We start from the raw sequence: 20,459 nt of genomic DNA, 5'->3' as shown, positions 1-20,459 counted from the left end.
CTATGTACAGGCAAGTTAAAGACAGTTTATGATTATCTAAGTAACTCACAATCAGAAGAATATTCAATCTGATTATTCTTTAGTTACATAATAAACAATTTTTACTATGATTATTGTTAGTCAAGAAATTAACAAATTTTTCATTACGATTACCTCTTAATTAAAAACATCTTAAACAAATCACTACAATTGTCTTATTTTTCTGATAAATAAAATAATGAAATAATCACTTAGTATAACTTTATTATTAATTTTCTGTCGGTCTAAAGTTCAAATTGATAGCTTTGGAGAGGATTTGTACTTACATCATCGTAATTACTTCTTGATATTGTTCTGTGTCACGTAGACATGCCTCTTTCAAATCAAACATCCATCACCATATTAATAGATCTACCGAAAATCAATTATAACTATTTATCACTTTCTAAACAATAACTTTTTCCATTTCGTAGTTAAAAAATATACATCATTGACATATGACAACAAACTGCAGCGCTATGTTATATAACCGTCGTACATAACTATATCTCGTCTGTTTTACAAAAGCGGATGTGCTGCGCAAAACGTAAGCATTACCACCGTATAACTTTATACCACAATATCGACGATATCGACACAAGCGAAATTAAAATTGTAAGACTTCTCGCATATCGTCCAGCTGCGGAACATCTCCTCTTACTGATTTCATTTAAATCGGCATATTATAACGTATATTTCTTTAGTACTGACACGCCAAGAGAATATCGTATGAATCATGCAGTTAAACGGGGAACTTCGCTTCGGGTTATTCAAGAATTCCGCTTCAACAAGCACAAACCAGCCAATGGATGTTTATGATACCCAATATTTTCGATTTAACGTGCTGTTGCTATCGTCTGTCGGCCTGTAGCCGACACAGTTGTCGTCTAACAAATCCACACTTTTCTATTGTGCAATGCTTGATATACTTACTGTACCATTCTACCGCAGATAACTCGCAAATTATTAGCGATGTTCTAGAAAGTCGCAAGAGGATTAATAAGAATTTCTATGATTCGCAGTGGCGTGCAACACTTTACAGTCAAAAACCAACGCTGTTTTCAGTTTATAGATAATAATATAATGTTTGTGAAATAAAATGTTTATATCATATTACCACGGATGTTAAATTGCCACCTATGAAAGCGTAAACTTTACTTTTTACTTGTGCAAAGGGTCGCAAAAATCATTACTGATCGAAAACTTTTGCGCGCCACTCTAAGTTTTATGAAATTGTTGGCGATTTTTACGTCACTTGAATTATTCTATACAGTTAATTCAAGTCACGCATCCTACATTAAACGAAAAACAAAAACAACACGATACATTAATTGTAATTTATTAATAGATTGCATTCTTGTTTAAATGTATGAGAAGTTTAAATAATTTTTATGATGTTCTATCAACTTTTATTGGTGCATATATGTATGTATATGTCTCGTTAAAATAACTGGTTTCCATTTGCAAACTAAAAAAGTAAGCGTGTAAAGTGTGCCACTATGCAGAAAATTACTTTTCTGTCTAAGAAAACTTGGAATATCTGCAGTTTAGGATGCTGATTGAGCATGTGCGTTACGATTGGCGTTTATTGACGAAGCACCGTGATAATTGGATAATATGTCCGAGAACCGTCGGATATTCATACTGCTCTACTTAAGTACGCCTAACAATAAGTAAACCGAACGTTTGCTCCCCTGAATAATTATACAAAGAGAGACCATTCCTTTTTACCAGGTTTTACAAGCACGGGTGCAGCAAGTTTTGTGACGGTGCCACTCGCTATACCATTACTCGATACCATACTGGCTTTAAACGTAACAAGATCAAAGCAAATGCCGCATCCAACCGAGTTCTTTGTGGATTTGGAAAAGCATTATTAAACAAAAGTATTTCTTCTACGTATACATATACCTGTATATACTTTCAGTTGCCGTTTAACAAAATTAGCTATACGAGTACATGATAAACCGAAATGTATCGATGTAATGCCGTATCTAAAAAGGGGATAGAAATATTAAGAACATGGTACAATGTATACAGTTGCAGCTTAGAATAGAGAGGTTCATATAAATCAAACAAATCATATTATAAAGTTCACTAGAAAATATTATAGATATAATACATAGATTTTCTATCTCTGCTTATTGTCACTAGACTAATCCACTCGATGGTCTCAACGTTTGCGATATACCTTTTTACCGACATTGACCTGTAAATATTACTTCAATGTTCTGCATACGTTGTGGTATACATATACATAATAAATTCAGTACACATTTAATGTCTATTTAATAAATTGTTGGTACGCCGTGTATGTTGCGAAAATATTCTCTAACATATTAACTCAGACCAATTTTCTAATTTGTGCGTTATTATATAAATTGTAACTCATGCGAAAATAGTGAGAAACGGTCCTCTTCTGCTCCTCCAATCTACTCGACTTTTCTTTGACAACTGGATTAGACAAAAGGTAATAGATCACAGTTCTCAGATATCTGTTGCAGCGTAAGTTATTAATTTCCTTAATCAAAGACCTTGTGATTTGAAAGGTATAATATATTTTCAAATGTGACGGATTAACGGTATCAAACATCTTCAGAAACAAAAAAGATGTTACTATTTTTACTAAAGCAATGTCAAAAGCCATGTGCTTTGAAAATTACGCCACGGTATAATAAAGTTCAGTTTATAACAGCCATAAAAAGAAGCCGATCTAAAATCTATACGAATAATCTACTTTAGAATGTTATTTAAAACACATAAAAATATTCTATTAAATTTAACGTATTTAAAATTACGTGTAAAAAAATGTTTATTTAATATTATATTATATTTTTAAGCTGATATAAACGTCTGCTTTCTACATGACGTTAACGGTATCATTAAACTCGGATAACATGTAATTTTTCGCCATATGTGGATGTGGTTTACTTTGTGCAATATATTATCAAAAGTATAATTAGGAATAAGAGTATTTTTATCATATGCATTATCAAAAATATTATGAATAAAGATATTTTTGTTGTCATATATGTATAATATATTTTCGAAAATTTTTATATCTGCAAATGTAATATTTCTTATTTTTATGTTTCAGTTAATTTCTAGTTAAGCATCTATCTTAATATAATTACTTATATACAATAATTTCATTTCTAAATCTTTAATTTATTTGTCGATTATCGGAAAGACTATAAAAAAATTCAAGTAGATTGTATCATTAATTTTATAATAATATAAATATATGTTAAGCTTAACTGTTAATAAATATTATATTTTGTATTATTTCTTCAGGCTCTGAACAGTAATATCAATTACTATGTCAATTGTCACCTGATGAATTACAGCTATAATACCGTATATGCAACTCACGCGCGCGGTATTCACTACCCTTACACTTGACGCGAGACACTACCATGTCTCTTGATTATATACTTACATAAAAACGTGGAACCGTAATATAATGTTAACGCAAAAAGTGTTAAACTTCATAGAACTGATATCTCCAATTATTTTCACCGGTTAAATAAAATAAGTGGTCAGTTTTGCCTTTGCAATTCTACAATGTATCTTACTACCCTATCTTATCCTATAGTTTTAGAAATTTTGCTTGATTTATAAAGCGATCAGCATTGTGTGTGTGTGTGGGTGTACGTGCAGTGTACAGTCGCAGTTATAGACCTTTCCGATCACAAAGAGTCCGTTGATGGAAACGCGAGTCATTACTCATAAATATGTGATTGCGCGGTACTGTGGAATATATCCCATTGTTTTTTTTTCGTTGTGCTACTTTCCTTTTCGAAAATCTTTTCAAAGGAATACGCAAATGCCGTTTCAAAGAAATAAACTGTGCGATTAGAATATTCGACGAGTATCTGATCGTTTCAAACTCCTTTGGTTTCTCAATACAATATGTCTTTCTTTGACAATCGCTACTATTATCTCAATAAAATGTTCCCGTCCGTAATCGGCAAATGGCCATGTCAGTCGCGACTGGAGGGTAACATGATGTTCGCCGTTACATCTCTGTTCATTTTCAGTGCGACAGCCTTTGAGGTATTTAAAGATGCCTATATAGAAATACGTTAGAATTCAAACTGACTGAATTTGTTTCTAATTTTCGGCAGTTTTGGGACTTAGCAGCTGGGATAACAGATCTGAGCATCATCATGGAAAATACGTCGCCGTTACTGGTGAACAGCTCATTAACTGCCTGTTCACTAATTATAAAGTTCGTACCTTGCCTTCTGCCGCATGCGAAGCTAATCAGATCGTTCTGTGAATGTATACCGAACGGTTTCTTCGAGCTACAGATGAAAGAGCTTCTGGAGGATATCAAAGACACGTGGAAGATGAAACATGACGGTCCAGAGAAAGATATATCACAGCATTATGCAGAGGAAAGTAGAACCTTTGCGTTACGATACGCGAGTAAGTTGCATTTATTTTATAACAATTAGTTTGTTTTTTCCTATTGGACAAATAATGGCAAATCTGACAATATACCGGGTGAGACGATAACTTTGTCCGCCTAGAATATCTCAGCTATTTTTAGAGATATGAAAAAATTATAATTATGAAAGTATATTGTAACATACACCAAATTTTCATACACAAAAATTTGCAATAATAGGAACACTATTGCAACAGCATATTCCTGAGACCAAATCAAGTATAAAAGTTCTGTACTACTTTCCCCTCTGGCAAACAGTTATCGAGATATCATGAATTAAATATTGAAAAGTTATCAATTTTCTTTTGAACATGTCAAAAAATATTAGGCAAATAAAAAAATGTTTCAGACAACAGTTGTTCATTAGTTAGTAGAATAACCAATGTAAAAAAACAGAAGATAGTGTAATAAACAAAAGGGATTTTACTTACAAAATTGAAAGTAATCTTGAAATCTCCGAAGCGCCTCTACTTTTTGAAAAAATATTACTAACATGTTATGGCTCCCTTGATATAGTACAACTTTCGTAATTATAATTTTTTCACATTTCCAAAAATAGCTGAGATATTCGAGGTAGACAAAGATTATTGCCTCACACTGTATAAGAAGATAACATTACTTCTTAAATATCACAAACCTCCCCCTCTCGATTTGGTTTTCTATTTACTATTATTATTAGTTTAAAATATTTTTTCACTTTTCTTCCTTTTTTCCAAACTATCTTCAAAATTATTATAATTAGAACATTACAATTTTGTGTTTAAAGTTGCACTTAAATTTTATTTCATTTAGTGGACTTGTAAATTAACAGCCCACTGTTTTTCCATTTAAAAAAATATTGTGACTTTTAAAGCAATGTAAAAAAACAGAAGTGACTTATTCCAGTTGCTCTTTATGCAACATGGCTTTTTTACTCTATGACACCAGTCGTCATTAACAGAATTTATACGATCTTACCGACAAATAAAACATACACGGCTAGATTCCTATATCGCATGGAACATGTTCTTGACATGGACAAATATTTCAACCTGATGATGCTTCATGGTTTCATCAGCACATTCTACATAGTCTCTGTACCGATAACTATCGATTCCACGTTCTCACTTTGCACTCAGTATGACTGTGCATTATTCGCATATATACGGTGAGTTGTCTTCGCGAGAAAAGCTGCATCAGGAGAATTTTGTTTTAAGATTAGTGGTATCATAATTTTGTTACAAATAGGTATAACATAGAGCGCATACAAGGCTCGGACTTAGTATCGCTCGAGCCAAATATTGAAGATGATGAAGTATATCGTAACATAATTGCCTGTATCAAATCTTATAAACGTGCGTTAAAGTTAGTATGAATGTCACTTTCTAGTATGTCTTGCACAATTAATATGTCAGTACTCACCCACGGTCTTACATACAGGTCTGGATTCTGGAAACGAGATTAGATTGAAATTTGATCAATCAGAGTAAAATTCGCTAAACTTGAGATTAGTAGACTTTATTCTGATTGGTCAAATTTCAATCTAATCTCAATCTCAATTCGTAGTCTTATACGGGCTTTAAGGAGGTGGTTTTTCACTCGCGCTATCGTCACAGTGCGTTGCTGTTGTTGAAGGATGTGGTCGCAACTACGGAATACAGAACTGTGAAAGACAAAGCCATATGCTACTTCTGTATCTGTCGCACATGACATCCCCCTCTACCTATAGCGCGAATTGCAGCTGAAAATCGAAGTAAAAACGGGAACGTTAAGAGAGTCAACCCTCACCACTGTCGTTTCCAGACTTGTATGTAAGACCGTGATACTCACAAATATTTCTAAAACACTTAACTTCTTGGTAACATTCAAATCAAATTAAATGACATTCATTAAATATTAGATTTAACAAAAATCCTAATTTGATTAAATTTCTTTAAATAGAAAATATTTCTATTTCATTATTTTACGTATAGACTTTCCGATGATGTGCTCTCATCTAACTATGCAATATCATTTCTCTTTCTACTGGGAAATGTAATTATATGTTTAAGTTTTGGCTCGGCTGAGGTAAACATCCGCATTAAATATAGAAGCTTTAAACAGCTAATAATTGGTTTATTCATATGGAAAATGCCTAATATAGTTGTATGTTTAAGTTGATAATGGTAGACAATCAACTGGACGAAATTATCAGAATTCTCTCTACTAATTTAGCGCAATTACTACATGTATTTTGACTGAGTATGATTTCTGAAAGATTGATTGATCACAGTAGCGGACTTCAAGACATAATGTATGCATCTATTAGTAGATATAAACAGTCCATGTGCTAAAAGATCATAAGATTCACAAAAGTCATGTCAAATATAAAAAGATATATTTTATAATTTAGCTCTCTTATGATTACACAAGCCAACAAAAATAACTGTTTTTCATACCCAAATCAGATTAGATAATCCCGAAGATCTTTTGTGCACTGAACACGAATGCGTTGTTCATTTCACTCTACTTAGAAATACATTGCGCAAATACTTATTAATGTTTGTTGAAAGGTATCCATTTCTGCATATGTTGTTCGAAATGTGTACGCATTATTCCTGCATTCTAAGTTTTATTCAGATGTCGTCACATAATTTGCTGAATATTTACTTACGGTGGTATAAGATACCACAAATGGTAATAAGCAAAAAATTTTCCTCTTCGTGTGACATAAATTCAAATATGCCTCAAAATGGCCTTTTTCGCACATTTAAGTTAGAATATCTCAAAATTCTGACGTACTAGGGAAAATCGAACAGCGGATTCGTGTTCAGCATACAAAAAACCTTCGTGTTTAACTATTCTAATTTTGAGATGTAAAATTTGTCGGCCTGTGTTATTAAACAATTTGAAAGTTAATACCGTTATTTTGTAAACAAACAAAAATTATATAAAAAATTAATGTATTTGCAGTTACAACTGCGACTGGTATAAGATTTCATTAAGATCGAGACATGTCTTAAGATTTACATTGTTGCGTACTACTAGGCTGTGCCAAATAAACGCTGGTAAAATTTTTGTAATGTCGATGGAGAACGTCAGCTCCGTACGTACAAACTTAATATTTTATTGATTTTTAAAATTACAAATATTATTGTGATATTGTTTTTAGATCTAACAAGTATCTTTATCATATTTCACGATGCTGACGTCACTACAATAAAAATCGTAACGAAATTTATAATGGAATTGTAGTTTCTGGGGACATATTCACATAATTGTTTTCGCTACATATGTATATCAAATCTCATTTTCTATATTAAATATCATATACACATACATATATAATATATAAATTCATACATTTCTCTAATGCACTAACAAGGGAACCTCGCGAACCCGAAAATTCCAATCGAATCAAAAAGTTTACCTTTTGGTTACTAATTGATCAAGTAATTTAACAAATTCTTTATTTTGATTACTTAATGAGTGATAAACAAATTTTTTATTTCGATTGCTGATTAATCAATTAATGGGAAAATATTTTTCTGATAAGGAATTAATTAAACAATCAAGTAGTATTTATTATTTTTATTATTGATTAACATTACTATTAATTTTGTATCTGTCTCTATTATCGGATCTCAATAACTGCTGAACTGATCAACGTCTAAGGCTCAATTGATAGTTTTGTACTTACACGATCGTAATTACTTCTTAATATTGTTCTATGTCACATGCCCCTTTTAAATCAAACATCCATCACTGCATAAATAGATCAACCAAACATCAAATTATAACTATTAATCACATTCTAAACGATAATGTTTTTCTATTTCGTAGTAAAAAAAATATACATTTATATTAAATGAATAAACTATAATCGGCATATGTCACCAACCGGGCTATGCGACGTATATATGTATAACTGTCGTACATAACTGTATCTCGTCTGTTTTATAAAAGCGGATATGCTATGCAAAACATAAGCGTTACCGCAGTATAACTTTACACTGCAATATCGAAGACAAGCGAAATTAAAATTGTAAGACTTCTCGCATATTGTCCGGTTGTAGAAGGCGTTTCCCCTTATTACTGATTCTATTTCAATCGGCACGTTATAACGTATATTTCTTGGCCAACGTATTGAAACCCCAAGAGAATGTCGAATGAATATCGTGCAGTTGACGGAAGTTCTACTTTGAGTTGTTCAAGAATTCTGCTTCAACACAAAGTAGCCAATGGACATCTATGATACCCGATATTTTCGAACTAACAAGCTGCTGCTGTCGGTTCTTGGGCTGTGGCCGACGCAGTCTAACAAAAGCACCTTTTTTTATTCTGCTATAGTTGCTACACATATTGTACTCTTACCGCAGGTATCTCGCACATTATTAAGGACTAGAAAGTCGTAAAAGGATTAATAAGAATCTCTATAATACGCAGTGGCGTGCAACACGCTCAATAGCTAATACTATATTCAGTTTATAATTCAGTTTATAAATATTAAAATAATGTTTGTGAAATAAAATGTTTATATCATATTACCACGGATGTTAAGTTGCCACCTATGAAAGCGTAAACTTTACTTTTTATTTGTACAAAGGGCGACAAAAATCATTAACTGACCGGAAACTTTTGCACGCCACTGTAAGTTTTCTGAAATTGTTGGCAATTTTTACGTCACTTGAATTATTCTATGCAGTTAATTCAAGTCATGCATCCTACATTAAACAAAACAAAAAAGACACGATACATTAATTACAATTTATTAATAGATCGCATTCTTGTTTAACTGCATGAAAAGTGTGAATGATTTTTATGATACTCTACCAACTTTAATTGGCGTAACTATATGTATTATTAAATTAATTGGTCTCCATTGGAAAGCTGACACAGTAAGTGTGTAAAGTGTGCTACAATGCAGAAAATTACTTTTTTGTGTAAGAAAACTTGGCATATCTCCAGTTTAGGGAGCTGATTGAGCATGTGCGTTACGATTGGTATTTATTGGCGAAACATCGTGATATGTGGATTTTAATAGAATATATCGAGACGAGTCGGATATTCACACGGGCTTATTTACGTACGCCTAACAATAAGTATACCGAACGTTTGATCCCCTGAATAATTATACAAAGAGAGACTATTCCTTTTTACCAGTTTTTGCAGGCTCGACTGCAGCAAGTATGGTGACGGCGCCACTCACCATATCATTAGTCGATATCATATTGGCGTTAAACGTAACAAGAACAAAGCAAATGCCGCATCCAGTCGAGTTCTTTGTGGATATAGATAAGCATTATTATTTTCTTCTGGCAATTACATTTATAGGATACGCTGCAAGCTGTACGACAGTGATAGCAATCGATACCTTCTATTTCGCGATACTACAACATGCCTGTGGTTTATTAGCTATATTGAGGTACCTTACTTTTATTCTAATTTGTCTTTACAAAAAATATTTCTTCCATGTATATATATATATGACTTTATATACTTCCAGTTATCGTTTAAAAAACATAGCTGTAAATGATAAACCTGAACATATCGATCCTAATCCAGTATCTAAAGGGGATAGAGATGTTAAGGACATGGTACAATGCATAAAGTTGCAAATTAGAATAGAGAGGTTCATATAAATCATACCAATCATACTATAAGGTTTACCAGAAAATATTATAAATATACTTAATACACAGATTTTTCTATCTCTATTTATTGTTAATAGACTAATCCATCTGATTGAGTCAGCGTTTGCCGTATGTATTTTTAGCGACATTGGCTTGGGAATATTACTTCAATGTTCTTCATGCGTTATGGTACATACATAATAAGTTCTGGATACACAATTTATATGTATTTAATAAATTGTTGATCCGCCATGTATATTGCGAAAATATTCTCTTTTATATTGACCAAATAACCAATTTTGTATTTTGTGCCTTATTATGCAGATCGTAACTCAAATGCAAATACTAAAAAACGGTCCTCTCCTGGTTCTTCAATGTTCTCGATTTTTACTTAGCAGTTGGATTGGACAGAGGATAATAGATCACAGCTCTGAGATACCTGTTTCAGCGTATGTTATTAATTTCTTTCCTTAATCAAACGACCTCGTGATTTGAAAGTTATAATATATTTTCAGGTATAATGGACTGTGGTATCAAACTTCTTTAGCAACAAAAAAAATGTTGCTATTTCTACTAATAAAATGTCACGAGTCATATCGCATAACTATGGGGAAATTATACATAATTTGCTTGGAAAGTTACACCGCGGTATGATACAGTTCAGTTTATTAATAACAGCGATAAAAAGAATTTGATCTAAAATCTATTCGAATAATCTATTTTGGAAAATGATATTTAAAACATACAAACATATAAAAATATTCTATTAAATTTTGTGTATTCATAATTACATGTAAAAAATGTATATTTAATATTACATAACATTTTTAAGCTGATGAAAACGTCTGCTTCCTACGTTACGTTAATGGTATCATTAAACCCTGAGAACGTGTAATTATTCGCATTATACGGAATGTGGTTTATGCGAAATGTGGTTCACTTTGTGCAGCATATTATTAAAAGTGTAATTATGAATAAAAGTATTTTTGCCGTCAATACATTGTTGTCAATATATATAACATACTATCGAAAATTTTCATATTTGCAAATGTATAACATTTTTTATTTACTAATTAATTTCTAGTTAAGTATTTATCTTAATGTAATTACGTCTTTACAATAATTTTGTTTCTAAATCTTTAATTTATTTATCAATTACCGGAAGGACTATAGAAAAATTCAAGTAGATTGTGTCGTTAATTTTATTATAATATAAATATACAGGGTGATTCAAAATAACCTTCTGTTCCTAAAAGTACATTTAGGATAAAGACTTTCAGACAAATTTTCATCTTGAAAAATTTGACTGGGCTTAGTTTTAGGTTATTAATAAAAATTCGTACCCTATGACTAGAGACCCTCTAATCGAAGTCTGGCCATAAGGAAGCCCTCTGTAATTGGTCCGCTATTTTTCGTCAATTCGCGTCAGTTTTATACTTATTAATGCAAAGCAAGGTTCCACATGGATTTTACTGCAATGTGTACATAATGTCACGTGTGCAATCTGCATATGCATAATAAAGTAATGTGTACAACGTGTATGTACGTGCGCAAGAATGTCATGTGGATAAAAGATTATTTTGAGTCGCCTTTGTGCTTGCATAAAAAAGTAGAAACGTAATATAACAATAACGCAAAAAATTTTGAACTTCATAGAACTGATTTCTCCGATTATTTTCAACCGTTAAATCAAATAAATGGTCAGTTTTACGTTTGCAATTCTACAATGCGTATCTCACTACCCTTTATCTTAAAGTTTTAAAAATTTTGCTCGATTTATAGAGCGATGGGTATTGTGTGTGTATGTGTGTGCAATGTACAGTCGCAGTTATAAACCTTTCCGATCACAAAGAGTCCGTTGACGGAAACGCGAGTGATTATTCGAAACTATGTGATTGCGCGGTACTGTGGAATATATTCTGTTGCTCTTTCGTTGTGCTACTTTCCTTTTTGAAAATCTTTTCAAAGGAAATACGATTTTAAAGAAATTAACTCTGCGATTAAAATATTCGACGAGATATCTGATCGTTTTAAACTCCTTTGGTTTACTCAATACAATATGTCTTTCTTTGACAATCGCTACTATTATCTGAATAAAAGGTTCCTCTCCGTAATCGGTCTGTGGCCATTTCAGTCGCGACTGGAGGCTAACATTACGTTTGCTCTTGCAGCAGTGTTTATTTTCAGTTTGACAGCCTTTGAGGTATTTAAAGATACGTATACAGGAAAACGTTAAAATTCAAACTGGCTGAATTCGTTTCTAATTTTCGGCAGTTTTGGGGCTTAGCGGCTGGGATAACGGATCTGAGTATCATCATGGAAAATACGTCGCCGTTACTGGTGAACAGCTTCATCATCATGAAGTTCATTAACTGCGTGTTTACTAATTATAAAGTTTGTACCTTATATTCTTTCGCGTGCGAGGCTAATCAGAACGTTCTGTGATTGTATACCGAACTGTTTCTTCGAGCTACAGATGAAAGTGCTTCTGGAGGATATCGAAGAGACATGGAAGATGAAACATGACGGTCCAGAGAAACAGATATTACAGCATTATGCAGAGGAAAGTAGAACCTTCGCGATACGATACGCGAGTAAGTTGCCTTTATTTTATAACAATTAGTTTGTTTTTCCTATTGGACAAATAATCGCAAATCTGGCAACATATAAGAAGATAATATTACTTCTTAATATCACAAACCTGCCCCTCTCGATGTGATTTTCTATTTATTATTATTATTATCAGTTAAAAATATTTTTTATCGCTTTTCTTCCTTTCTTTCAAACTACCTTCAAGAAGATTATACTTAGAACATTGCAATTTTGTGCTTAAAGTTGCATTTAAAGTTTCTTTTATTTAGCGGACTTCTGGATAAATAGCTTTTCTATTTAAAAAAAATATTGTGTCTTTTAAAGCAATGTAAAAAAACAGATGTGTCTTATTCCAGTTGCTCTTTATGCAACGTGGCTTTTTTACTCCACGACGCCAGTCGTCGTTAGCGGAATCTATACGATCTTACCGATAAATGAAACATACACGGCTAGGTTTCTATATCGCTTGGAACATGTTCTTGACATGGACAAATATTTCAACCTGATGATGCTTCATGGTTTCATCAGCGTATTCTACATAGTCTCTGTACCGATAGCAATCGATTCTATATTCTCAGTTTGCACTCAGCATGTGTGCGCATTATTTACATGTATACGGTGAGTTGTCTTCGCGTGAAAAGCTGCAGCAGAAGGATTTTGTTTTAACATCAGTGATATCGTAATTCTGTTACAAATAGATACAACATAGAGCGCATACAAGGCTCGGACCTAGTATTGCCCGAACCAGATATTAAAGATGATGAAGTATATCGTAACATAATTGCCTGTATCAAATCCTATAAACATGCGTTAAAGTTAGTATGAATGTCACTTTCTAGTATGTCTTGCGCAATTAATATGGCAGTATTCACCCACGGTCTTACTTACAGTAACATTCAAATTAAGTTAAATGACGTTCAGGTTAAATATTTGATTTAACAAAAATCCAATTTTTATGAAATTTATTTAAATAGAAAATATTTATATTTCATTATTTTATGTATAGACTTTCCGATGTGCTCTCATCTAACTATGCAGTATCATTTCTCTTTCTACTGGGAAATATAATTATATGTTTAAGTTTTGGCTCGGCTGAGGTAAACGTCCGCATTAAATATAGAAGCTAATAATTTGTTTTTCATATGGAAAATTCCTAATATAGTTGTATGTTTAAGTTGATAATGGTAGACAATCAACTGGACGAAATTATCAGAATTCTCTCTGCTAATTTAGCGCAATTACTACATGTATTTTGCCTGAGTCTGATTTCTCAAAGATTGATTGATCACAGCAGCGGACTTCAAAACGCAATGTAAGCATCTGTTAGTTATGTTGAAACAATCCATGTGCTAAGAGATATATTACATTTATAAAAGATATGTCAAATATCTGAAAAGATATATTTTATAATTCTGCGCTCTCTTATGAATATTAAACAATTTGAAAGTTACTGCCGTTATTTTGTAGGCAAGCAAGAATTATATAAAATTTATGCAATTACAGTTACAACTGCGACTGGTATAAGATTTCATTAAGATCAAGAGGTCTCTTAAGATTTACATTGTTGCGTACTACTAGGCCGTGCCAAATAAAAGCTGGTAAAATTTTTGTAATGTCGTTGGAGAACTTCAGCTCGGTACGTACAAACGTAATAATATTTCATTGATTTTTTGAAATTAAAAATATTGCGATACTTTTATTTTTAGATCTTACAAGTATCCTTATCGTATTTCACGATGCTGACGTCACTACAGTAAAAATCGTAACGAAATTTATGATGGATTTATATAGTTTCTGGGAATATTTTAACATCATTATTTTCTCTATATATGTATATCAAATCTTATTTTCTATATCAAATATAATACATATATACATATTTAAATTCATTCATCTCTCTATTGTAAGTAAAATATGTTCTTCAAGAAGTTATTTTTGTGATTATATTGATTATTTCTTTTACACGAAATACGATCATAATGAAACAAATGATAAATCATAATGTAATAAATAAACAGAAGTAAAAAGTCCGTAAAAGCTTGTGTATTACCAGTTGGTATATTAGATAATTAATTCGGACAAAGCAAAAGATTAAGACCTTTACACCGGATGCAGTTACGAAAAATGTAAGGTGAAAATGAAAAGTTTAAAAGTATTCAAGTGTGGTCAAGAAATTCAGCGTATTGGTTTGCTCATACCAAATAGAATTTTCTAATTGCAAAGAGCATATTGTAAATCAGGCTAGATAAAGTCCTAATAAAAATTTACTTTTAATTGCAAGAACTTCGTTCAACACGTCACATATCAAATAGTTAAAGCACTCGATTCAATATTTCGTGTACTATTTCTCGTTTTCAGCCTAGAAACAGCCGACAAATTATACTTGAAACGACGAGAGACTCACTGCGATGTTACGAAATGTATCCGAATACAAGCATCATTTAAAGACGTTTTTTTTATCGTCAATTATCGTCCGTAATTATCGCAGTGAAGAAATAATTTCAAGTTCGCTAGCGCTTTAATTCTTGGATGTATAGATCTCATATGTAAATCGCGCTAGATATTTGTCTTGCTGGCTAACCGAACATCGATGGCAAATCGCGGGGATTCAGCGATCACGCGATGATATCGATCACCAATTATTTACAGAGAGCGATTGCGATTTCTTCCTGTACTTGTCGCGAACGCGTATCAAGAAAGTATAATACGATATGCAGAGCGGCGCGGGTATAATCGATTTATTCGATTGTCACCGAGTGTATGATCCTACGTACGGCGTCACCTTGTTTCGCCGAGCGCCGTAGACCGACCTTGGATTCCAAGAACTGTGACGTAGCGTTGTAAATAACTCGGTGAAAAACCGCGCGCCGAGAAATGACGTAGCGCGGACACCTCGATCGAAAACAAATCTATTGTGCCGAATTAGTCGACGCGCTCAGTTCGAACGAGACGGTTGTTCCGCGTGTCTTCGCGTCGCTCGTCGTAACGCGATCGTTTCCTACGAGAATCTCGATCGTCTCGTACGAGAGTTGATAACATTTATCAATTGCGTTTAAGTAATTACTGTGATCCGCAAACATATTTCTACGGCGATTTGTTTCTACGCGTATAACATCAAGTTTCCATTTTCGTCGCGTTCGGGAGTGCCGTTTAGATATTCGAACCAAAGACTTTTCAAAGCCCATTTGAGGAACAAGTATTCCTTAAATGTCCGTTCCTGTCGATGGCCACACTTCCGAGATTTGGCAGTATTTGTGGTATAATACTCGTCGACTCGAAGTGGAGGCGAACTTGACGGAACAGAATACCTTCACATGGGCTTATAAACGGGAGTGTAAAATCGCGCGAACGATCTTTGTGTTTTCGCGAGTGTGTGCCCAGAGGACTATCTGAGTGGAGGAGGAGGCCCGGAGAGGCATCGGGCGCCAGCGGAGCAACTTTACGGTAAGTTTTTGTTATTCAGTGTAAAATTACTATTTTTCCAGCTCACTTTCGAGTCGTTTTATTTCCTAATTCTATAATTTTGAAATAATAATTAGTGAACACGAAATAATTTAAAGTTTTATAAAAGTTTATTCTTGTGAAGATCTTTTGCGGATTAATCATTAAAATATCCAATCGAATAAAGCATTTAATAAGCATAAGTATTGCTCATATTTTATAATATTCATTTCCTTGAACACTTTATATATAATAAATTCTATATTTTTCTGTTACAGAATCAACTTAGCTGACTCCGCTGCTGCGCGTCGGATGGTAAGTAAAAAACTTTTTTATTAAGGCAACGTATCTACACCCTGGTAAAAATAAAAATTGGAGCGTAAATCGAACGTAAGGGGAGAGCGACAGGAGCGTAAACGAAATGTGTAGGAAGCGTAATTTGGAACAGCGAAGCGTAAAAGAAACGTTTGAGGTTTCTTTTACGCCTCGCTGTTCCAAATTACGCTTCCTACACATTTCTTTTACGCTTCTGTCACTCTCCCCTTACATTCGATTTACGCTCCAAATTCTATTTTCACCAGGGCATCTCGTAGATCGTAGATTGTAGTTCGTAGTTTGTAGATTAATATATCTCGTAAATACGTTGCCTCAAAATGGATAGAGTACAATTTCATTTCATATTTATTATTACATATTTTATCTATCGAAAGGGAGTAATCGTAATTTTTACTGTGGAGGTTCGGGTGCCCCGTTGCAGCGCATCACATATTTTCACTTGTAGCCTATCCATTTTGCATTAACAAATTTATGTGTAAAGTAAACCATGACGTGAGACTCTAATATTTTGTCGAATCTGTATTATTTTTATACATTATATGAGATTATTGATTAACTAGAATATTCAATTGTCGGTCTATCTATCGTACGGAAAGTTTCTTTTTTCTGAGTCTCACGTCATTTATTCTGTATGTGTATCTCGCACTTTCAAGATGCGTCTCGCATGAATACATGCACAGTTACACGCATCTTCGTATTTTCGCGGTCGATTTCGCGAACAGTCTTTCAGCAAATTTTCAACAAGTTATTGTTTAATTTCATTAATATTAAAAATTTTTATTTATCGCGAAATGTAATAAAACTAAATTTAACGCGAAGTAAATTTTTTTTCCTATATACATACATACATATATACTTAAATTTCGGAGATTGAGTCACGACGAGACAGTCATTATCGATTCTTGATTAAATAACGGAAGTAAAAATATATTTGATTAGTTTTATGCAGCAAATTTTTTAAATTAATTTTCTTCTTTAATTAACTTCTCGTGGTCGTGTATTTCGATACGATCGACGCTCGCATGTAGTTCGAACCGTACGAAATATCTGTCGGTGATAAACCGACTATGGAAGGAGTTTTCTTCCTTCCTGATTTCTGGTCGAAATGACCAGACTGTATGGCCAGGAGCAACGAAAGGTATGTCCAATCTGGCCCAACGAAGAAGACCTACGGCGAGTGGTCAATATTGGCCACTGTGATGGAGTACGTCAGGCGATGTACAAAATAAGTTCATTTCTTTAATTTGTTAAAATTCGGGTGGGTTACTTTTCTTTATATATTCTCGCATATACGCGGGATTGAAATCTCAATTAAAATCCCACGCGCGTGTTAAACTCCAAATCGAATCCCTGAAAAATTACGCGTGTTTACACTCCAAATCAGGTCCCAAAAATCCCGTCGTGATTTTATTAATTAAAACTTTGTAGGTTCATCATATTGAAACACGCCGCGGATAGATAGAAAATGGATAGGTAGGACTCTAGTGCGAGATTAAAAAGACCCCTATTAAATCCCAATCGCGCGCGTATAATCACAAATCGGACCTCTTATAAATCGCGTCGCGGTTTTAACGAAAGGGCAGGTTTATTAACAAAAAGTTGAAACGTCGATAAGTAGGAAAATGGATATGACTATACAGCGGAATACGGGTAGGTAGGAATTCGGGTAGGCAGGGACAGTGGGACATAACTCCATATTTAAAAAAATAGATAAAATTATAAATGATGATTAGAAACTTTACATTGTAATTTTGTTGTGTTAATTTTAAATTTTACAACATTAGTTGTAAAAATTAGAAAAATATAATATTAAGTATACATTCGGATGCATGTAATAAGATAGAAGTTGTTATGCGTTTTTTAAGTTTTTACTTTAAATTTACTTAAAATTTTTGTCCCAAACATGCAATATGTACATATTTTACATTGCAAGAATTTCACATTATTGTATGCATACCGAATATTTCATATGTAATGTCGAGAGAAATATTGTATTGTACAGATATTATATTTTTAATTTTAAAGTGTAATTATTTCTTTTCTAAAATTGTATGTGTATTTTAAAGTAAATTAGAAGAAAAATGAAATATACATATAATAAAAATATAAGAAACCAAATTGTAAAGAAAAGAGGACTGTCGATTAAACGCGGCGGGGGTGGTGGAGGGCCTCTAGATAGGTCGATTTCTTTCTATCAAATAAAATTTTAGTTCAATTTGATTCACATAGACTTTTAATCGATAGAGTTTCGTTTGCAATTAATCGATAGATTTGCCTTTACAGTTTGATTTTTCGTTTGTACATTAGTAAAAAATGTTGTACCATTATAAGCACAGCCACATATGTAACACGTTGTGTGAATTGTGTAACATTTTGTATTAATGTTTTACATTTTAAGAGTTAGGTATGTTATTGTAAACACACACATGTCACATGTTTATCATGTTTTCAGTTTCGTTATGTAACTTTCTCTCTCTTTTTATATTTTTGTATATATTTCAAAATAAGTTGTGAAAAGAAATTAATTAAATTATAAAAATGTAAAAACGCGATTCTATCGTAAACAAAAGAGGACCGCCGATAAGAATTCAGCGGGGGTGGTGGAGGGCCTCATATTTTTGCAATGCACTTTCAACGTAAACACAATACCGTGCAATTATTGATACGTAACATTGGCGTTACATTAGCATTTATTCTATATTCAATATTACAATTTTATTGGGCAATCTTGGCCAATACAATCAATCGATCGCGAAATATTTAATTATCATCGAGGTACAATATCAGTCAATAATTTGCATTTATTTTATAATAAATATTGGTGTTATATTGAGGAAATATTGGCCAATGCACTGCCAACATAATCAATATTTAACCAATGAATGAAATACTGAATGAAATACGAACGTGCTTTATTGTAGTCAACTTGTCCCGATAGTAGAAAAATGTATCCATTGGATATATTCATTACATATGTAATAGATATTTATGTTCTGTAAGAGAATAGACAAATAAATAAATGAAGGACTTAGAAACCACGGTCTTACATACAAGTCTGGAAACAACAGTGGTGAGGGTTGACTCTCTTAACGTTCCCGTTTTTACTACTTGACGCACAGTGACAATAGCGTGAACGAAAACCTACCTCCTTAACGGAGACATCCCCACGACTGAATTTTCGATGTCGTTTCCAAACCTGTATATACGACCGTGTTAGAAACGAAATTTTTCTAAACAAAATTATATTTATTAAGATAGGTGCTTAATTACATATCAGCTGAGAAGTAATGAGAAATAACAAAAATGAGAAAATTTTTCAGGTATTAATATTTTTGATAATGTGTGTGAGAACAAAAATATTTTGATTTATAATTATACTTTTGACAATATGATGCACGAAACAAACCACATTCCACTGATGGCAAATAATTACATGTCATCGTCTGAGTTTAACGATACCATTAACGTAACATAGGAAGCGGACGTTTTCATCAGCTTAAACATATAATGTAATATTGTATGTATGTTTTTAAAATATAATTTTAAATGCATAAAAGTAAATTAAATATTTTTATACGTTTTAAATATCACTTTCCAGATTATTCGTACAGATTTTAGATTAACTTATTTTTACGGCTATTATTTATAAATTGAACTTTATCATACCATGGTGTAACTTTCTAAGCAAATTACATATAATTTCCCCATAGTTATGCGATATGGAGTTTGACATTTCATTAATAGAAATAGCAACATCTTTTTTGTTTTCAAAGATGTTTGATACCACAATCCATTATATCTAAAAATATAGCTGTCAAATCAATGATGTCAAGGATTAGATTAATAACTTACGCTGCAACAGAAATCTGAGAACTGTGATCTATTATCCTCTGTCCAATCCAACTGTTACAGAAAAATCGAGTACATTGAAGAACCAGGAGAGGACCGTTTCTCACTAATTCCGTATGAGTCACAATCTGCACAATGACACATAAATTACAAGATTGGTTCAAGTCAATATATCAGGC

The 20,459-nt window shown here is 32.7% G+C and overlaps 2 protein-coding genes across 3 annotated transcripts in view; one reads left to right on the top strand and one right to left on the bottom strand.

Moving 5' to 3' along the window:
* The first annotated feature begins 8,397 nt into the window (after positions 1 to 8,397).
* LOC105567977 lies at positions 8,398 to 14,634 on the top strand. The gene is made up of 17 exons (XM_012023283.1): positions 8,398 to 8,808; positions 9,208 to 9,327; positions 9,398 to 9,515; positions 9,593 to 9,854; positions 9,936 to 10,061; positions 10,161 to 10,251; positions 10,387 to 10,511; positions 10,578 to 10,710; positions 12,023 to 12,265; positions 12,337 to 12,456; positions 12,539 to 12,656; positions 13,011 to 13,272; positions 13,353 to 13,469; positions 13,661 to 13,751; positions 13,830 to 13,966; positions 14,158 to 14,290; positions 14,361 to 14,634. Exons 1-17 carry the CDS (start codon positions 8,671 to 8,673, stop codon positions 14,409 to 14,411), a joined length of 2,385 nt encoding a protein of 794 aa, XP_011878673.1. The 5' UTR covers positions 8,398 to 8,670; the 3' UTR covers positions 14,412 to 14,634.
* A 4,695-nt stretch (positions 14,635 to 19,329) lies between these two features.
* Positions 19,330 to 20,459, bottom strand: part of LOC105567911 — a 4,883-nt gene continuing 3,753 nt past the window's right edge. The window contains exons 7-10 of one of the 2 annotated variants that reach the window (XR_001009403.1): positions 20,284 to 20,408; positions 20,098 to 20,230; positions 19,810 to 19,926; positions 19,330 to 19,424 (exon numbers count right to left, since the gene is read on the bottom strand). Coding sequence is in view for 1 of the 2 variants with exons in the window: in XM_012023177.1 (XP_011878567.1) it covers positions 19,861 to 19,926; positions 20,098 to 20,230; positions 20,284 to 20,408 (324 nt within the window). In the remaining variant the exon portion in view is untranslated. Of the gene's footprint in view, positions 19,425 to 19,511; positions 19,927 to 20,097; positions 20,231 to 20,283; positions 20,409 to 20,459 lie in introns of those variants that run through there. The other variant, XM_012023177.1, reaches the window with a different exon arrangement.

This window comes from Vollenhovia emeryi, unplaced genomic scaffold, assembly GCF_000949405.1.
Source record: "Vollenhovia emeryi isolate VEMERY1.0 unplaced genomic scaffold, V.emery_V1.0 DF939133.1, whole genome shotgun sequence".
NCBI lineage: Eukaryota > Metazoa > Arthropoda > Insecta > Hymenoptera > Formicidae > Vollenhovia > Vollenhovia emeryi.
Note: the sequence above shows the minus strand (reverse complement) of the source record. Positions and strands in the feature narration are given on the sequence as shown.

Coding starts and splice junctions, on each gene's coding strand:
- LOC105567977 (XM_012023283.1), top strand. CDS start 8,671: ATGGACATCTATGATACCCGATATTTTCGAACTAACAAGCTGCTGCTG. Junction 8,809..9,207: donor ATATTGTACTCTTACCGCAG/GTATCTCGCACA, acceptor ATTTATTAATAG/ATCGCATTCTTGTTTAACTG. Junction 12,266..12,336: donor TCAGTTTGACAGCCTTTGAG/GTATTTAAAGAT, acceptor AATTTTCGGCAG/TTTTGGGGCTTAGCGGCTGG.